We start from the raw sequence: 18,098 nt of genomic DNA, 5'->3' as shown, positions 1-18,098 counted from the left end.
CTTTTTGCACATCTGGAAAGAACTGAATTTCAGAGCAGCCTCGCAAAAACTCTGTGTTTTTTTAAAGTAATTATGTGAGCTTAGTATCTTCTATCTAAATCAATGGCTTGGTGAGAAATAAACACCATAAAAGAAATCTCTGCCTAATTAGAGCTGCCTGCTGAGAAGGCTGCTCCAATGCTGCTGTGTTCTGAACTATTCAGCAAAGCAGGACAGCAAATTTACATGAAGTAAATGTTCTGCAAGGGAAAACTTTCATCATCAACTTTTAGCAGAGGTTGAATTAAGAAAGAAGTACCATAATACCTCCTCCTCACACCTCAGGAGCAATGCATCCCAACAAAGAGGAAGTCATGCAAAAGTGTCAGGATGCTTGCAAGGATGAACAAAGAGCTCCTGGACAAACTCAGACACAAAAAGACCCCTACAGAGGGTGGGAGAAATACAGAAAAATTGTCTGAGCAGCCAGGGGTCTGGTTTGGAAAGCTAAAGCCCTGAAATATTAAATACAGCCAGGAATATTGTGAAGGTGAAGAGGCCCTGGCACAGGGTGCCCAGAGAAGCTGTGGCTGTCCCCGGATCCTTGGGAGTGTCCAAGGCCAGGCTGGATGAGGCTTGGAGCACCCCAGAATAGCGGAAGGTGTTCCTGATATGTAGCAGGGGGACTGAAATGAGATGATCTTTCAGGTTCCTTCCAGCCCACACCATCCTGTGATCATCACTCCCCATTTCAAAACGAATATATGCTAACAAAAACACTTCTGAGAACACAATGCAGTCAAGACATCAAGCAGTAGAAACGATTTTCTTGGACATTTGAAACAATACCACAGCAAGATTAGTTCTCTTCAGATAACATAGTTAATTTATCACGAGGGAGTCGCCCACAGAAACACAATGAAGTGGGAGAACAAGTCAAAGAGCCAGCAAGCTGCCTTCTCCAGCCCTCAGAGGATCCTCACATACTGGCTGAACGCAGAATAAACTCAACTCATGCCTTAATACATCCTCCATTAACAAGACTTACATTGTTTATCTCACCAGTGAGAAGAATGGGGTAGAGATAAAGGGAGATCTATTCTGGCTTGAAATGACAAACAAAGTCCTGGGACCTGTTTTATACTTTTCCTAATTGATCGGAGGATACTGGGGACAGGATCTTGGCATGCCACCTCACAGCAAGCAGGAGGCACTTCTCCAAGCAGGAGGTGACTCTCAATATTAACTGCAACTGAAAGAGAATATGTTTGCAAAGCAGCAGGACTGCAGAGATAATCCCAGGTCTGAGCTCAAATCTGAAAAAGGGTTGCCAAATGCAGTCTGTTTTAATGCCCTGTGAGACTTCAGGATGAAAATCAAGTGAGCTCAGTATAACCTCCAGCCAGCGTGGAGCCACTGCTTTTATCTACAAAGACAATTTTCATAAATGACACACAAAATAATTCTCCCTTTTCAGTCTGTTACAGAGCTGGAGCACAGTGCTTCCCTCAGTGCCTCAGCTGGCAGTCCTGGGTCTTGGGGAACACTTGGGCTTTTCTAGAAACTGCTCCCAAAGCAACACAAGCTCCCAGGAGTGACTTGGAGCAACAAAACTCCCTTGTCCAAACCATCTCAGGTCATCCAGCAAAATATTAATAGCTGGAGCCAAACCTCCCCAGCCAGCTCTGCACAGACAGACAGCCAGGGCAGGTTCTCCAGGTCCAGCCCCGAGTCACACACCAGCCTCCCCTCACGGATGGTGACGCTGGAGCCCTGGCAGGGCTGGTGATAGGGATCTGGAGATTGCTTCACCCCGGCCTCTCCTGCAAGTTGCTTCCTGTGAGGAGCTCTCAGCCTTGGACTCCACACACTGGTGTTGATCCAATAACAAAATCTTGGGATAACCACTGCGCTCCAAGGCTCGTATTTAGGCGTCTTTGCCTGAAGACCTACTTGGATAAAGCCAAAAGATTTCACTTTTTTAAGAGGGTGGTTATATTTCTTTGGATTTAACTGATCCTCCATTAATGGGTGCAGCTAATGTATATTTTATTTCTATTACAAATAATAAAATTTTATTCTAAATATGGAGTTGGCTCTTGCAAGATGCCTGTGATTCTGTGGTAAAGCAAACACATCTGACAGCACTACAGAAAAGACAGGGAGCAGAATAAATCTCCCTGGTGTGAATTCACTGAGGCACAGCCACCAATTCCTGTTAAAAGCCTCCCATCAAAATGCAGCAGCTTTCCCACCACAATCAGTGTCAGAGAGGTTTGCACACTCAGAGATCACTTGTAGCTTTAAAATTCAGGAAGGCCAACTTGGTCTTCATTAGACTTGGACTCAGCCTTTCCCTCTTATTATTCTCTATTTATCTATCAGCTGCATGTATATTTAAACATCACCAACTGGAGAAGTGGAGAGCACAACGAGGATGCTCTTTCCCAGATGGCTGGGGATAAAGACAACAGCAGTTTTGATCCATGGTATAAACAGCTAGATACCAGCACACGGCAGTTGTGAGTTTGGCTCCATTCCCAAAAAGCAAAGCAAGAAAATTCTGCTAAATCCAGCAAAACTAGCACCACTGCTCCAAAAGACAGGAATAGTTTACATGCCTATTCCCCTCCTGCCTGCTGCTTCAGAGAGACTCCTGGGAGATTCAGGCAAGCTGTCCATACTCCCCTTTCTCTGAAATAAATTCTGATACATTCATAAATATGAACAAACAACAACACTGATTAAAAGGAACTTCTGCCTGCTGCATCACAGGCAGCAGGGCTGTAGTTACACTGAAATAAGCAGCAGTATCTCAGCATTTTAACTCCAAACCCAAGTCTGGATGTGGGTGCCCCTCTAGACCTGATGTCTGCTTTTCCTCCCAAAAGTGATGATTCCAATCACTTATCCGAAGTGCACTTTGTATTTCAAACCCTGAAACATTTTTCATATAAAGAAACTGTATATTTAGCCACTCGTTAAAGTCAATCATGGCTCAGGTCAAGATGTGGCTTACATAATTTTTGTCCCTTTGCACTGACACCAGAAAACTCCTTAAGGATACTACAGCCATATCCATCCCCACAGTTTCAATGAGCTTACATTTAGGCTCCTCTCTCTCACCTTCCCTTTAAATCTCTATCCTCTGTTGTATAATTATAATTCCAGTGAAGCCAACAACTATTCTCATTTCCATTGTAATGCTTCCACTGCAGAGATGACCTCTGGTTTTTATTTTATTTTTCTTATACACAACTCCCGCTGCATTCAAAGACAACGCCTCATAACTAACTGTAGCAGGGTGTGACTTGGTATCTGGGCTCTGCTGACCTTAAAAATTTTTTTAATCTGCCTGGTTGATGTTGTAAACTGAAATCCCACAAGCATAAAAAATGCTTGGCGAAGCAATGCTTTCAGCCAGGCAGGCTCCATTTTCTTGGAGAGCATTGCTGGTCACAGCTGGACATCTTGGCTGCAGAATGATCTTTTCCTGGCTGGAAAATCTTATAGATGTTGCCTAAAATCAGGGAAGTGCTCAAGGGCAATAGGACCTCCTTGATGCTCTCCTTTGACATTCAATGGCTTCATCAAGTTGACTTGATTTACAAAGGGTTCTTCCTGTGTTACTCTCTTTTAGGGCAGGCATGGGAAGAGACACCTGGGATAAAACTCTGTATTTCACTAAACAAAGCAAAGGAAGGACATGAGAGTTCGCCCTTGGCCACACAGGTACATAAATACACCAAAAGAAACCAAGTCATAGCCTGCTCTGGAAAAAGAGAAGATCAAGTTGGAAGCTTGAAGGGGGGATTACTTTTTAACAAGGAAGTTTTGTTAAGCTGTGCTTTTTGGCACCACTACACTAAACGATATCATTTTGCAAATGTAAAAATTCCCTGGCGGGGAGCACAACTTCATGTGAACTCCTGCCCAGATAATTCCTGGGGAAAGAAGAACAGCAAACTCCCAGGTCTCCATCCCCTCATGGCTTAGATGTTTCAGTGAAGACACACTGGGAAGCAGTGGGTTGGAGAAGAATGACTTCCAGTACTTGGCATTTATTCTCAATTCCCCCTTAGAATTGATGAAAACACACAGTTGCTTCAACAAGCCTTCAATTTCACGCAGTTCCCCTTGTTTTCTGCCTGTATCAGTGGAGCCTTTTATGCATCATGCACAAAAAAATCCCCACCTACAAAAGTGAACTGAAAACACTGCCCGAGTACAAGGCCTTGCAGGAACACTACTGCTTCATATTTCTGTAGTTATCCCTGGGGGCTGCCAAAATTCCCACCCTGAGACCACCAAACTCAAGACACACGAGCCAAAGCTCCCAAAGGGAGTTTCCACTATCTAGGAGAGGGAGAGATTTACTGCCTCAGTGCCAGCAGAAATCTTCTTCTGCCTCCAGCCTTTGGTCTTTTGCCCACCAATCTAATAAGCAGCAGCTTAAATGACTATATTCTGACATGCAACACCATACCATGTTCCCCCCACAAAAAAAAAAAAAAAAAAAAAAATCAGATGCAAAAAAACTTACTTTTCTGGGCTTAACTTTGTCTTGTAAGTCGTACTGGCCGATTCCTTTGTAACTTATTCCAAGCCACCATGGGATTCCTTGTTTATCCTGAAAAATGGATGTTTACGTCAACGAAGAGCTACTTAAGAATTAGGCAATTCCAAGATTACAGCCCTTTTCACTCTGTGACAAGCACAAGTAGGTACAGAACAAGGATTTTCTGGCAGACAAATTGACGTGAAGTGGATTGCTGGGGTGAAGGTGGAAACTTTCTCCCTCTGCCTTCTGAGGCAGAGGCACAAAACCAGGTGGTGGCTGTGCAACGTGGGCAGAAAAGCGACAGTGCTGCTGAAACAACGGGGTGTCACTGGCTGGAGGAGTGTCTGTGGAGGGGAAGGACAGGGGACAGAAAAAAACTGTGGCCAACGACTGCATCCACTAAATTCAGGCATGGACAGCCACAGGAGGAGACACCAGCACAAAACACCAGCTTCTCAGGTACCACAGTCATGGCCATGACTCAAAAGTAAGGAGACATCGTCTCTGCTGAGCTCTTCGGCACAAAACACTTTGGCCCCGGCTCTGCTCTACAAATGGGAATAAATGGTGTATTTCCATCACTCTCCAAAAGTACTTCTCAGCATTTCCCCACTCCAAGCACGCACCACTAATCACCTGCCACTTAGGAGGAGTCTTTTCAACGTTCTATTTTTCTAATCTTGATTAATGTCTCTGGGGAATCTATTAACTGCTTCAGCTCTAGAAGTGATATCCAGTTTAATTAAGATGATAGGAATTTAGCTCCTGATAGGATTACATAAGGTTTTACAAAAATTCCTTTCTGCTTTCTGGAAACAATTTTAAAAGTACATTGAATGGGGAAAAATTACAGAGGCTGAAAAATGTGGGGTTCCACACTGATAGAAGGGCACTGAATCATCCAACTGCTCCTTTAGGAATGCAATCCCTCATAATAAACTCAGCAATCACATTATCTATAGTCAGTTACTGACCTTTACTCCATAGTAATGAACTCCATATGTTGGCAAAGCCTCTACCACTTTCATGTACCTGCAGACAGATTTATAGCATATCAGATTATTTTCTCTGGAGGAAGTAATATCTATTAACATATTTTTTTCACACATGCATCCAGGACACGTCATTTATCATCTGCATATTTTGAAGGCCTTAATAGTTGAAGGCTCATGTTTTCAGAAAAAAACTTATCATCTGGGCTTGGGGAAAGATGGGGTATTTTGGCCCAGCTAAAGCAAAAGGAAAATCTCTCATACAACAGAAAAGTCAATCTTTTATCAGAAGATCATAGAACTGAAAGCAAAAATGCTGAACTGAACGTGTAAGCCTTTTGGGAAACATTGGCAGTAAAGACCTGCCTATAATTATTCCATTATGGAGCTCTGGTTACAAAGGATAGGCTCCAAATGAATATATTTATGCCATTGTACAACTGTTTCATGAGGCAATTCAGAAAACCACTGAACAGACCATTTTTCCCTTGTCCCTACTGAAAAAAGACCACAGATTATTGAGACAGATTTACAGGCACTGAGGTACGTGAGAAAGACTGCAAGGAGTCTGCACTGTCCAGCCACGGCCGTCATCTCAAACGTCTCATAACACATCCTACTGCATCTGCTTGTAGGTAAATGAAAAATACAATTCCACAGGGTCACTGGGCAGCTTGGAAGACCTTGATGTTTTGAAAGCCAAATTCTGATAATTTCAAAATTTCTTACAGGACTTAGGGTAATATGCACTCTTAAGAGTTTGGAGTGAAAATTAATTGATGGCAGGCAAGGTATGGAGAAGAGTCTTCCAATAAAGTAAGATCCAAACAATTTCTTTTGTATTTGAGGTACCCAAATGAACTACACAAATGCTGAACTGCAAGCCTGTGAAATATGTCAAGTAATTCCACTTTGCAATGTAACTCAATAAAAAGAGAATCTGACAGACACAAATGATGTTGTTTGCAGGCAATAATGACCCAAAGAGTCTGCCTTGTCACTTCTCAACCAAAAAGAACAGGAGGAAAGTAAAAATATAATCTTCACAAATTAACAAGTGTCATACTCACTGAACAATGGCTTGTCCTCTGGTCAGACCTTTGATTTGTGTATAATGCTCAATTACTCTGTCCTCACTGCAAACCAAGCACAAAACCCAATTTAGAGGCTCAGTGACTTTGTTCATGTGTGACGACATCTGTTGAAGCTCAGCCACCTGCTCAGCATGCAGAGAAGGGTCCCCCTTGCATGTTTCTTGCTCTAGTTTACATTCTGGTTCTTGCTGATTTCTTTCCCACCCTTCATTAGGCAGCACGGAGCTGCCTGGCTGATCCCCACCATCACATCCTGCCTTCCAGACTAATTAACGAACCATTTCGGATCAGCCCGTTCTGCTGAAGATGCTGCTGCAGCAGAAGAATGGTGCTAATTGTGGAAATTCATCTTAATGTTCTAAAGGACCCAAACTTCAAAGGCTGCTTAATGCTCCATATGTAAGACAGAAGAAGTTTAACCAGAGCTGTTTTCATTCCTGTGTATTTCCTCCCCCTGACATTTCATAGGTGAAAAAAACCACACATTTGTCAGCAATGACCTTTTTGCATTTTTCCTATTACATATTTCAACATTTTGTTTTGGAGGAATGTGAAATAAAATATGCATTTCTATGTCAGACAGTTGAAAGCAAAAAAATACCCAGCAGTATTCATTCAGAGACAAACAAATCATAAGCAAGCATGGTATACTTGAAAATCCATCACGTACACATCAATCCTAAAAACAAATGAGGGAGTTGAATTTGCACAAAGGGCATAAATTCCAAGGAAACAATATCACTGATTCATCCTAAACACTGTGTTCCTTTACAGCAAATTCAAGCCCCAGAACTGGAACTGTCTTCCTCTTTCCAGCCTTTCTAGATTATTTTCTTCCCCTGTCCTGTCGAGAGGAGCTGGGTGGGCAGCTGGCAGCCAGCAAGGGTCAGCCCACCACAAAGGCTCCACTGTGTGACAGTTGAAGACTGAGGTGCTCTCTGCAAACCCAGGCCTGGCTGGAGCTCAGACTTCAGCTCCTTCTATTGCAGGGTCCCCACATACTCTGATCCAGCAGTTTCTGACTCAGCAATTTAATCTGAGCAAACTTTCAAGGAGGAATTTGCATCAGTTCTTGCATAATTTCTAATCTTCTAAAAACTGGAAATGCTTGAAGATGAGCAATTAACTCCATGTCCCGGGCTGAAAACTTTTAGAGGAGTTTGCAAACTGCTTAAAAGTGATCTTGTTCTTATCATTCATAGCAATGATTTACATTTTAAATTAAACAGCTCACCAGTAAGCAAGTGATGGATGCTCCTGCAGTGTCTTGGTAGGAAAGACGGGCAGTGTCTTCAAGTCTTTTCTAGTGTTCTCATCACTGAAAAAGCAAAAATGGCCCAGAGTCAGTGCTAGTGAATCACAGATGGACTCATTAGTTTGGGCAGAAGGAAAGGCTGTATTTGCTGCTCACAAACCTGGAGTGCTGCCCCATGTCAGGCTGTCATAGCAACGTAACTCTAGATGCCCTCTCACATGACAGTGATGGATATGGTGTCATGCTCATTATACACACACGTGATGCTCAGGCCACCACGGTATCAATATTTATTTTGCACACCCTCACTCTATTTGCTGAGTGCAGAATGAGCCCTGAAACAGCTGCAGGAAAGCCCAAAAGTAAGGCTTGTACTGCTAAGTTTTGCTCTGTCTTTAACAATACACTTCATGAAGCAGTGTGGTATTCGTTAAATCACAGAAGTTTAACAGTGATCTCATTCAAAGCAAAGGGTTTCGGTTCATACACTTTCAAATATTTCCAGTGAAAATAGTTCTCCTGGAGTGCCCATTGTATAGAAAGTTCAAATATTCTGGACTCTAGGCTCAACCTGAAATGAAATACAGCGGGGATGAAGTATGTGTATGCAATTTGTCATGACAAAACCCGGGCAGAATATTTTAAAACCTATTTAGGGGCATCAGTAAAATGGTTGATATTTTCTCCTCGCACGGTCCATTAATTAATCAGCTGAAACCCGCACGCCCCATTTCGGCAGGATTTCTGCGTGCCTTCGCAGCAGCGCCAGCAAGCACCAACACGACTTTTCTATGCAAAGAATGCACCAGTCACGTCCATCAGCATCTGCCTCAACTTTGTCCAGGCTTTCCTTGAAGGCGTTTTCCTGCTCCCAACCTCTCTTCTCACCAGACTGAACTGTTAAAGAGTTTTCATCAGATCCATGTCCCCCTTTGCCATGGCCACTGAGGATGGAGCTCTGCACATGGAGGACACAGCAACACCCCCCTCCCACGATTCCATCTCCCAGATGCCACATGGAAAACGGAGGAGATGAAAGGTTTTTTTGTTCCTCGGGAGCACGGGGCTAATCGCTCTGCAAGGCTCTTCCCCAGCCCTGACAATGAGCCTCAGCCCGGAGTAAGGGGGACCACCTCTGGGGACAAGGAAACAGTTCAATCAACAGCCCATTTATTCTTCAACGTCTTTGATGAAGTTGCCAAGAAGGGGTCAATTAGCACCGAGGAGTGCTGGTTGCTGCACTCTTCTGCCAGGAATATCCATTTTTCTTTGCAAGCTGGCCAGCACCCAAGTGCCACAAACGGGGACAGCTGGGTAGAAAATCAGGATCTCTCCTTCCAGCACTCAAATACAGGCAATGCTCACAAAAAGCTGAGTTTTATTCACCCTTTGCAAGCCCATTTTGATGGGATCAAAAGGCTGCAGGACATCTCAGCTTGCAGAGAGAAGGTGGATTACCAGGGGTTTGTAGGGTCACATGGAAATGCAGACACAGAGCACGCTCTTCTGAGGCGTCAGAAACCAGAACAAAGAATAAAAAAAATCCACAAAAAACCCTAAAAAACCCAAAAAACAATCTAAAACCAAAACCAACCAGCCAAAAAAAAAAAAAAAAAACAAAAACAAAAACAAAAAAACAAAAAAACAAAACAAAAAAAAAAACCCAAACCCACACAGCACCATAAAGCCCCAAAACAAAACAAACAAAAAAAAAACCAAAAACCAAAAAACCAAAAAAAACAAAACAAACCCCCCCCCCCAAAAAAAAAATACCCCAAAAACAAAATATAACATGGCCTGAACTCCCTCTTAAAGCTGGAAGGTTTGGCCCTCCAACTTCAATCATAGACTCACAGGATAACTGATAATTAAACCACAATTTTCCTCCTATTTTTAAACCTGATTTATCACTGCAATGGCTGCTCTAGCAGGCAGAGTTGGCAGGGAACTACAGTGAAGTAGGAGAGGTTTTGGAAGGAAGTACTAACAAAATAGCTCATTTTTACCAAACAAAAGGGCAGTTTCTGTAAATGCAGATTCTCAGCCCCCTATTCATAATCAGAGGTTTAATGTGTGGTCATTAAACCCCCGTTTAGAAACCTGAGGCAATAGGGAGGCTGATGCTGGGAGGCCAGGGCAGGGGACAGCTGACACCCAGCTGTCACCACTACCCATGGGTGGAGAGGTCCCAAACTCTCCTTCCCCTTCCCCACAGGGCCAGGAGCCTCCCCATCACCAAGAGTCTGCAGAAATGCCACAAATCCTGGCAGCTACATCTCCCATGCTCTGAAATGCCACCTTTTGCAACATTTGTGACCTCCAACAGCACTACTCGCCTTCCTGTTTGGGCCCCTCACCTCTCTGTTTGGTTTTTGGGCCCCTCGCCTCTCTAGATGTGGTTAAGTAGCAACTTTATCCTCATCAATGCCAAAACAAGGGTGCTAGTTAAGCTTGAGTGATGAGTAGCAGCTCATCAATATGAAGATGCCTACCACTGAATTTAAATTTTGAGGGCCAGTCAGCAAACCTGCCTCCAAGCAGGGCCTGTGGGCTCTGAGCTGGGACACGCAGTGATCAAAGGGCTGTCACCACGTCTGTGCCATGACAGGGGGCACATCACTGCAGCACTGACCCAGAACCACAGCCCTGCTGCAGACTGTCAGCAGGCAGAGGCCATGGAGCTGTGACAATTTACAGCAGAGCTGAGCCTTCTCTCCTGCCAACCTACAAACCCATCCAGTTTCTTGCAACAGCAGAGAATACACTGATTTTATGAGGCAAAATTGGCTCCTGGGACTTGTCTTCCTCACAGGACCCAACCTCACACCCTGAGGTTCAGACACCATCCCATTCACGTGCACTGGAAGAAGTCCATCCAAATGGACTTATAAGGCCTGAAACTCTCTGAGAAGCAACATGAGGATTTTTTTCCCCCTGCATAATTGTAAGATCAAGCATGAAACAATCCTAGAAAAATGTAAAAGACCTGGGAGAGACAGGGCACAGCTCCTTGCACGCTGGATGCCTTCTTACAGTGCAGGCTGGCACGAAGCAACCTGGATCTGCTGACTGCACGCCCCAGGATTAGAGTTTGGGATGATTCACAGCTTCAGGGATAATAAAAGCCTCAAATGGTCCTCCCCCTCCTTCCACAGAGTCCATTATCACTTCATCTGCACCAAGCAAGTCTCCCCTTGACCTTCAGGATCACTTTCCCAAGCCCTCTGAGACCCAGCTGCTCCCCAGAGGTGACAACTCCCGATAGCAGGAGCTGTGGTTTGAATTACAACCTGTTCCTGTTTGGTTTCACAACGACCACGAGATGATACAGCAATCCCAGGGCAGACAGCCCCGGCTCCAGATGTCCCACCATCCCCATTATCTGCCAGCCAAACATCCAGTGCTGTATCTGGCATGTCCATGGTTGGTTCTCACCAGGATGAGAACATGGCTGTCGGGACAGGGAGGCCCAACTTGCCTTTAATCTGACCCCTGCTATGGAGGGGGTTTCTGGACTGGTGGTTTTTGGCATAATTTCAATACATAAACTGCCCAGAGTCAATGGGACTGAACATTTTTTGGCAAAAGGTTTGTTTATTCCCCAGGAGGAGAATATAGGAAACTCTCAACTGAAGTATTTTTCCACTATGGAGAAGAATTAAACAAAAGCAGCAGACAGACCCTTTCCTTCCTATTCCACCCTCTAAACAGGAGTTTTCTCTCTGGCAGATACAAAGCAGAACTTGAATCAATCTGGGCAGTGCAAATGGAAATAATGAAAATCTGCATCAGAGCCTGCTCACGTCAAACCTCAACTTGCACTCCTGGTACTGCCCATAATTAATTCTCTGTCCCAACATGATCAAACGTTGGGTAAGATGCTGTCCCCAGCACGCCCAGCTCGTCAGTGCTAGCTCTGTGGAGAAGGAGCTTGACTCTAAAATAACCAGATAACATGATTAAAAATATCTCATTGTCTACCATGCTATCAATAGTACTTCCCAGTTGAAACTCCAGAAGCAAAACAGGACCAACCTCATGAGCTTCCTACACCCTGCTGATGTTACAGTGAAATTTTAGGCATCTTGCTAAAACCCTCCCCAGAAATCCATGAAGGAACCAAGCCAGACCATCATGGCATGCTCTGCCTAGAGCACATTACTGAAAATTAAAGGAGTTACATATTTATGCCCCCAGAAAGTGCGTCTTGACAGCTTGTAATGGAATGATACAACACTCCCTGCCAGGCAAAGATTTACAAAACTGTGCTAATGACAACCATTTGTCAATAGGTTTCCCTGCACTTACTGTCAAAAACCAGCTTATGCCCCTTGCCAACGCAGCTAAGAGCTTAGATGGAGTAAGATGTGGTTAATGAGAGTAACAAAACATGAAGAGCAAGCAACACACCCAGCAGAAAAAGCCATATATTGGACTACAGCATAGAAGCTTATCAGCCCACAGATTCTTTGTAAATATTAACAACTCAGTGAGGACAGGACTTCAGACAACTCTTAACTGACTAAAGCAGGGCAGGTGTGTCTGCCTTTGCTGAATTGTGTTTATAACATGTTATAAGGTACAAATTTATCACTAGGGAAAGTGCATTGTATAGCAACTTTCCTCTATTCTTGGAGATCCTTGACCTCACACAAACATTTTCTCATGTTGCTACAGAATCATTGGAATAAGTCACTCCTTGGTTCTCCTGAATGTCATTATCTTATGTTCACATAAATCTTGAAATGAATTTTAGGCACAGCACAGGTGGAATTTAGAGTGGCCTTGCCTGTAGAAAATGTCAATCAGCCTCTCAAAATTAACCTGAAAGTTATTTCACGGACACCTAAATACCAGCATATTTAAGAATTACACATGAGATTCAGGGAAATGTGCAGCTGCACAGCAAAAGGATGATACACTATTACCCTACATCATGAAGATGATTCAAAACATTTCCACTAGGATTTGTCACCTCACTCTCTTCAAGGTATTTAGAGTTAGCAAAATAAATACTCCAAAACAACACACAATTAGAGCAGACACTTGAAAGCTTGACAATCAAGTGTTTCAGAGGGTCAGATTATTCAGCTGATGTCAGTAACAGCCCTATTTCTTGAGAATGACCACCAAATTCCTTTGCACCAAATTGTACAAGAATATCCTGCGCTGCTGCCCACACCCCAGCCTAGTCCTAAAGTGACCTTCTCAAGTGACCAGACTCAGGGAAACATCACCAAGGTCTCCAAGGTGCTCCCATTCCTTACACTCAGAGATGAGAGCCAGCATGGACCATCCCCTTGTAGCTGGGCTGCTTCAGCAACAGGTGCCTGCTCTGTAGGCTTTGGGTTTGGTGTAAAATAAAGAGCAAGGCATCCTCAGGCCCCTGTCGAGGCTGCTCTGCCCTTCAAGGGAGCACGAGAAACAGGTGTGAGGAGCAGGCAGTGAGGCAGTGGAGAGGAAAAAAATGAGCAGGGTTAAAAGTGCAGGAGAAAAAAGAGGGGGGAAGGAAGAGAGAGCAGAGGAGGTACAGGGAGAGACGATGGATTTAGCAGCTTTTGAGTATGCCAGAGCAGCAGGATCTTGGCAGCAGGATTTCAAAATGTGCTCTCCCGACAAATCCTCTTTTGTGACAAATGCCAGACGTTTCCCATCATTTCCCAGCCTTTCAGTTCATGGTCTGCTGGCACACTCAAGAAAGTTATTTTTCTATTGAAGGGAGCCCAGGATGTGGAAAGGCCATGAACAAGGGGCTCCCATTGGTACAGGACTGCCAGAGCCTGAGCTTCCCCTCAGCCAGCAGGAGCTTTGCTGGGGGCAGGGCTGCAGAGGCTGCCACTTGAACAGCCGATAGCAGCCGCCTGCGCAGAGAGGAATTTGAAGGGGCATTTAAGAGCCTTCCAACCCCATCTGTGAAAAGGACCCTGATAAGCAGTGCAGATGGCTTTTTTAACCCCAGCTTCTTGGACATTTAGGCTGTGGCTATGCTGTGGGTTCCCACCTAGTACAGCTGCAACAGCTTTAGCTTCACAGCTCAAGGAGGACTTCCACCGAACACAAAGTGTGGCTGGGAGTGGACGACCATTCCCCACACTTGGACCAGAGCCTTGGACTCCCAGGCATGACCTTGAGCTCCAGTCCTGTTTCCTGAGCCAAATTTCCCTGCTTCCCAAGCACTGTCCAACTCCCAGGCAGAGCAGCAGCACCTCCTGATCTGCCAGGGTCTGGTGACCCCATACATTGGCTTTTGGAAGATGGGCCAGGAGCACCAAGGAAAATGCAACATTTCTCCCATCAGCTGTATGCACTCAGCTCTCCATATGAGGACATGGTGAGCAGACAAACGGAACATGAGCTGCTCCCAGAGCCACCTTGGCAGATGAGACAATGCTACAACTTCCACTTTGCAGACAAGGAACAGGGTGCCAAGGGAGCAGCTCTTTGTGGCTAGAGAAAATCTGTGACCTGGAGCTGCCCTAAATCCTCAGGGCTTCTTTTACAGCTCTTGATGTGAAACATGAATGTTCTGAAGACAAACCTGTTTGGTCCTTGGACCTACCACCTACAACGGGTGGTGGATCCCATCCCACAGACCTCCTACGACATATCCATGTTTCAAGAGCTGCTTGCTCATACCCACAGCACATGTTAGCAGTGCTCCCCTAACAGACCAGACAAAAGCAGAATGGCTCTGCTTTACCTGGGGATTTACTGCCAAGCAAAAGATGGACATTCACAGTTGATACAACGCTTGAAGGATCCCAAGCCCTTCCTCGCAACAACAGACTGTTATTTCTAACATTCTCACTTTCTTCCTGTTCACACAAAGGTCAGCTTAGCCATATTAGTTGTGGGTTTTTAGCATGTCTGAGTACAGTAGCAAAGTTTAAAGCTTGTTATCACAGCCCCAGCTGATACATGGAGATACATGGAACCACAAGAAAAATAAAGTGTCCAAATAATGATAAAGACCTGACAAATCTGCAAAAGCAAAAAAAGCTGACGTTGAAAAGCTGTCGCTCCATTTCCTCAAAGCACAAAATACACCTCATGTGATACATCTCAGCCACCATGGGAAGGAAAAGCGAAAGATTTACTTTTGTTTTTCTAGAGTGAGGATGTTGTTAAGAATCAGACCATAGCCCAAGCTTCTGCTCACAGCTGAGGGTGCAAGACTGGAAAAAAATCCCTGTAGAACTGATGAAGTCTTTCAGATATTCAATGAAAAGGAAGTGAATACATTACAACACGAAACCATGAAATGTGATTTTTACAATAGAAAAAGGCCATGTATTTTAATACTGAACCTGTACTTAAGGGAATTTCTAGGACAAAGGAAAAGCATCTTTTACCTATGGCTGTCATGATGCTACTCCATGTGACAGCTTCTCCCTTGCATGGGGGACAAGTTGGGAGATGCTGAATTTCCTGGCACCTTGCTTGCCCTGTCTCTCATCTGTTTTGCATGCAGAGCACACACAAAAGACCTCTCTAGGTGGCTGGGTTGTACCCACTCTAGCTCTGCTCTCTGAGTTAAAAACCATTAAAAAAAAAAAAAACAAAACGAAACAAAGAAAAGAAAAGAAAGTACTGTGGAGGGGCTATTAAAGAGGACAAAACACAGTAACCCCTTTTCTGCCCCTATGGAAACTGTACAAACATCGCACATATGAAATCTAAAAATTACTGTTCCTTACCAAACTGCCATAATTATGTGTGAATATTAAGAGTTACATTGCTATATACAAGTAGTAAATCCCATGAGATCAGGCTGTTAAATTACTGCAAACATCCTTTTTTTTTCCCTCTTCATCTAATCCTTTTTGCTCATTTCCACCCACAGTGCTTTCACCTAATTAATCTGCTCCATAATAAGCATTCTATACAAATTCCCTGACGGCCCTTACAGAACTGCTTTAAAATGGGAAATAGTAAAAAACCATTATAATTACATCATTGCAGACTGTATATGCTTTAGTCTGCCATGAATTGGATGAATCTACAAGTAGCACCAGTGGAAAAAACCCAGTTGCTATGAAAAGTCTATACAAGAAATGGCATCTTAAGTACTTTTTCTTTGTATTTGCACCTGGTTTACGTGAAAAATAAAACACCATGAGAAAACAACGTTTTTATCTCATAATTGCTGCCTCAGTGCTCAGGGAGATGGAGCTCAGCAGTTCCCTGCCTGGCTCCCCTCTGCCTGCTGCCTTCCCTCAGCTCCTGCTCTTCATGGCAGACCTGCATGGATTCACCAAGGAAAGCAAAATTTTCACCCTGCTAGAGAAAAATTACTGCAGTCTTCAACCAGCTTTCTCTGAAGAGGGTATAAAATTCAATTAAGCTCTTGGGAAAGTGGGTATCAGATACCTGTCAGTAGGGTGATCATCATCATTGTATGAAATAGATATGAAACATGACTTTCCCTAATCTTGCTTATTTACTACCTTGGTTTATCACATGCTCCCAAATAAAGCAAAATAAATAATCAACCCCCTCAACTAACAGGCTCTGAGTAAGCAGATCTCTGCTGTCTTGTCCTAAATTAGCTGTTTATTGAAAAAGAGGGAGCTGAGGAAAGCACATCGCTGGGTTTGACAGAGAGAGAGTTAATGGTTCAGAGCCAGTGCCTCACCAGGTATTTAAAGAAAAAGTGCTGGGAGTCACAGCTGAAAGGCAAAGCACACAATGAGTCACTTGGCAAACACGGGCCAGGGGCACAAGGGACACAAGGCAGCGCCAGGGCTGAGCACTGATTTACAGCCAGGGAGACACAGCCCACGGGGAGCTGGGGGCAGACTGCAAAAAGGCTGAGGGTATCAGGGCACGGGCATTTAAAAAGTGCATTTGCATGGAAAAGAACATCAGCAACTAAACTACAGTGCTGCTCCAGGCACCAGACTGATGTCCTGAGAGTGAATCCCCTGCTGACCCACCAGCTCTTTTGTATCACCCACTGACACAGGTGTGAGGAAATAGCTGGGGCTGAACAGGATCCAGAACGAGCTCTGATCTTTGGTTGCCAGATGAGATGTCCCCTTGTAACTCATCCCCTTGTCTTCCCACTCCAACCCCAGTCCTGGGTGTGGCCACACCAGGAATTTTCCTGGCAAAATTCCCAGAAACAGGCTGGACAAGCCACCTCCAACAGACCTCAGGTGTGTCCTGTTCCTGAGGGTACTTTAATCTTGGGGTTAGCGGTAGAGCGAGCAGGTGCTTTGCTATCAGACAATTATTAACTTTCCAACAGCTATTTTCTTGCACTGCCCATGTTATCTTTCCCACATTCTTTTCTACCAAGAGATCTTCCAGTTTGCCTGGCAAAATATTCAGCTTCCCAACGAAACACTACCCAAAAATCTCACTCTGAGCACTCACTCTTAATTAAGAGCAAATTGTTAATACTACTTTCTGCACCTAGATCAAGAACTTCACTTTTTTCCAAGTAGGATTTTAAAATCCAGGAGTTTCGGAAACAATTACTCCATAGCCCCAGTTGCAGGGCTATCTCTCTCCCAAACCTTTCCCTTTTACAAACTGCCTTTATCACCCCCATAACGATAAACCCCAGTGCCTCGCACATGTCAGCTATCAGGAATTCATTATTTTGTCTGTGTTATGTTATACCAGTCAGGAGTTATCTTTGCAGCCCACAGGCCAGAATCAAAAACGAATGCGTCAGCTATTTAAAGAAAATAGAATCCCTCCTCCAGCAATTTAATTAACTTCCAGGGAGCATGGCTGGGTTTCAGTCCTGGAAATGGTACTGGGAAAATACAGCCCAAGATTACCAGTCAGAAAATAAACTTTTTTTTTTTTTCCCAAGTTGCTTTCCTTATATAGTCCCTGTAGCTAATCTGATTTTGATAAACATTTTTCCAGTGCTAGAACAGCATTTAGAACTTCTCAGTCATAAAATGTCTCTCTCATCAGGCTACAAAGAAGCAGCATTTTTGAGGGCAGATGCTTAATTTGTCAACTAAATACAGCTAAATCATTTATTTCCCAAGGAGGCCAGACTTTATATGTTGCATATCTACAAGATGAATAATTAACAGACTGCCAAAACATTGTCTCTTTAAAATTCAAATAGAATTCCTAAAATAAACAGAATATGTACATTTTTCCCCCAAATCTGAGCCAGGCCAGAAGTTGCAATTTGAATCACACTGTCTTTCTAAAACCTTTGCATAGAGTTTAAAAGCCAAGATTTCATA

At 44.0% G+C, this 18,098-nt stretch overlaps 1 protein-coding gene across 1 annotated transcript in view; it reads right to left on the bottom strand.

The window, feature by feature from the left end:
* Positions 1-18,098, bottom strand: part of FRMD4B (FERM domain containing 4B) — a 124,788-nt gene that overhangs the window by 18,796 nt on the left and 87,894 nt on the right. The window contains exons 8-11 of the mRNA XM_053954024.1: positions 7,861-7,944; positions 6,603-6,668; positions 5,515-5,572; positions 4,523-4,609 (exon numbers count right to left, since the gene is read on the bottom strand). Coding sequence (XP_053809999.1) covers positions 4,523-4,609; positions 5,515-5,572; positions 6,603-6,668; positions 7,861-7,944 — 295 coding nt within the window. The remainder of the gene's footprint in view (positions 1-4,522; positions 4,610-5,514; positions 5,573-6,602; positions 6,669-7,860; positions 7,945-18,098) is intronic.

The sequence above is a fragment of the Vidua chalybeata genome, chromosome 12, assembly GCF_026979565.1.
Source record: "Vidua chalybeata isolate OUT-0048 chromosome 12, bVidCha1 merged haplotype, whole genome shotgun sequence".
Taxonomy (NCBI): Eukaryota; Metazoa; Chordata; class Aves; order Passeriformes; family Viduidae; genus Vidua; species Vidua chalybeata.
Note: the sequence above shows the minus strand (reverse complement) of the source record. Positions and strands in the feature narration are given on the sequence as shown.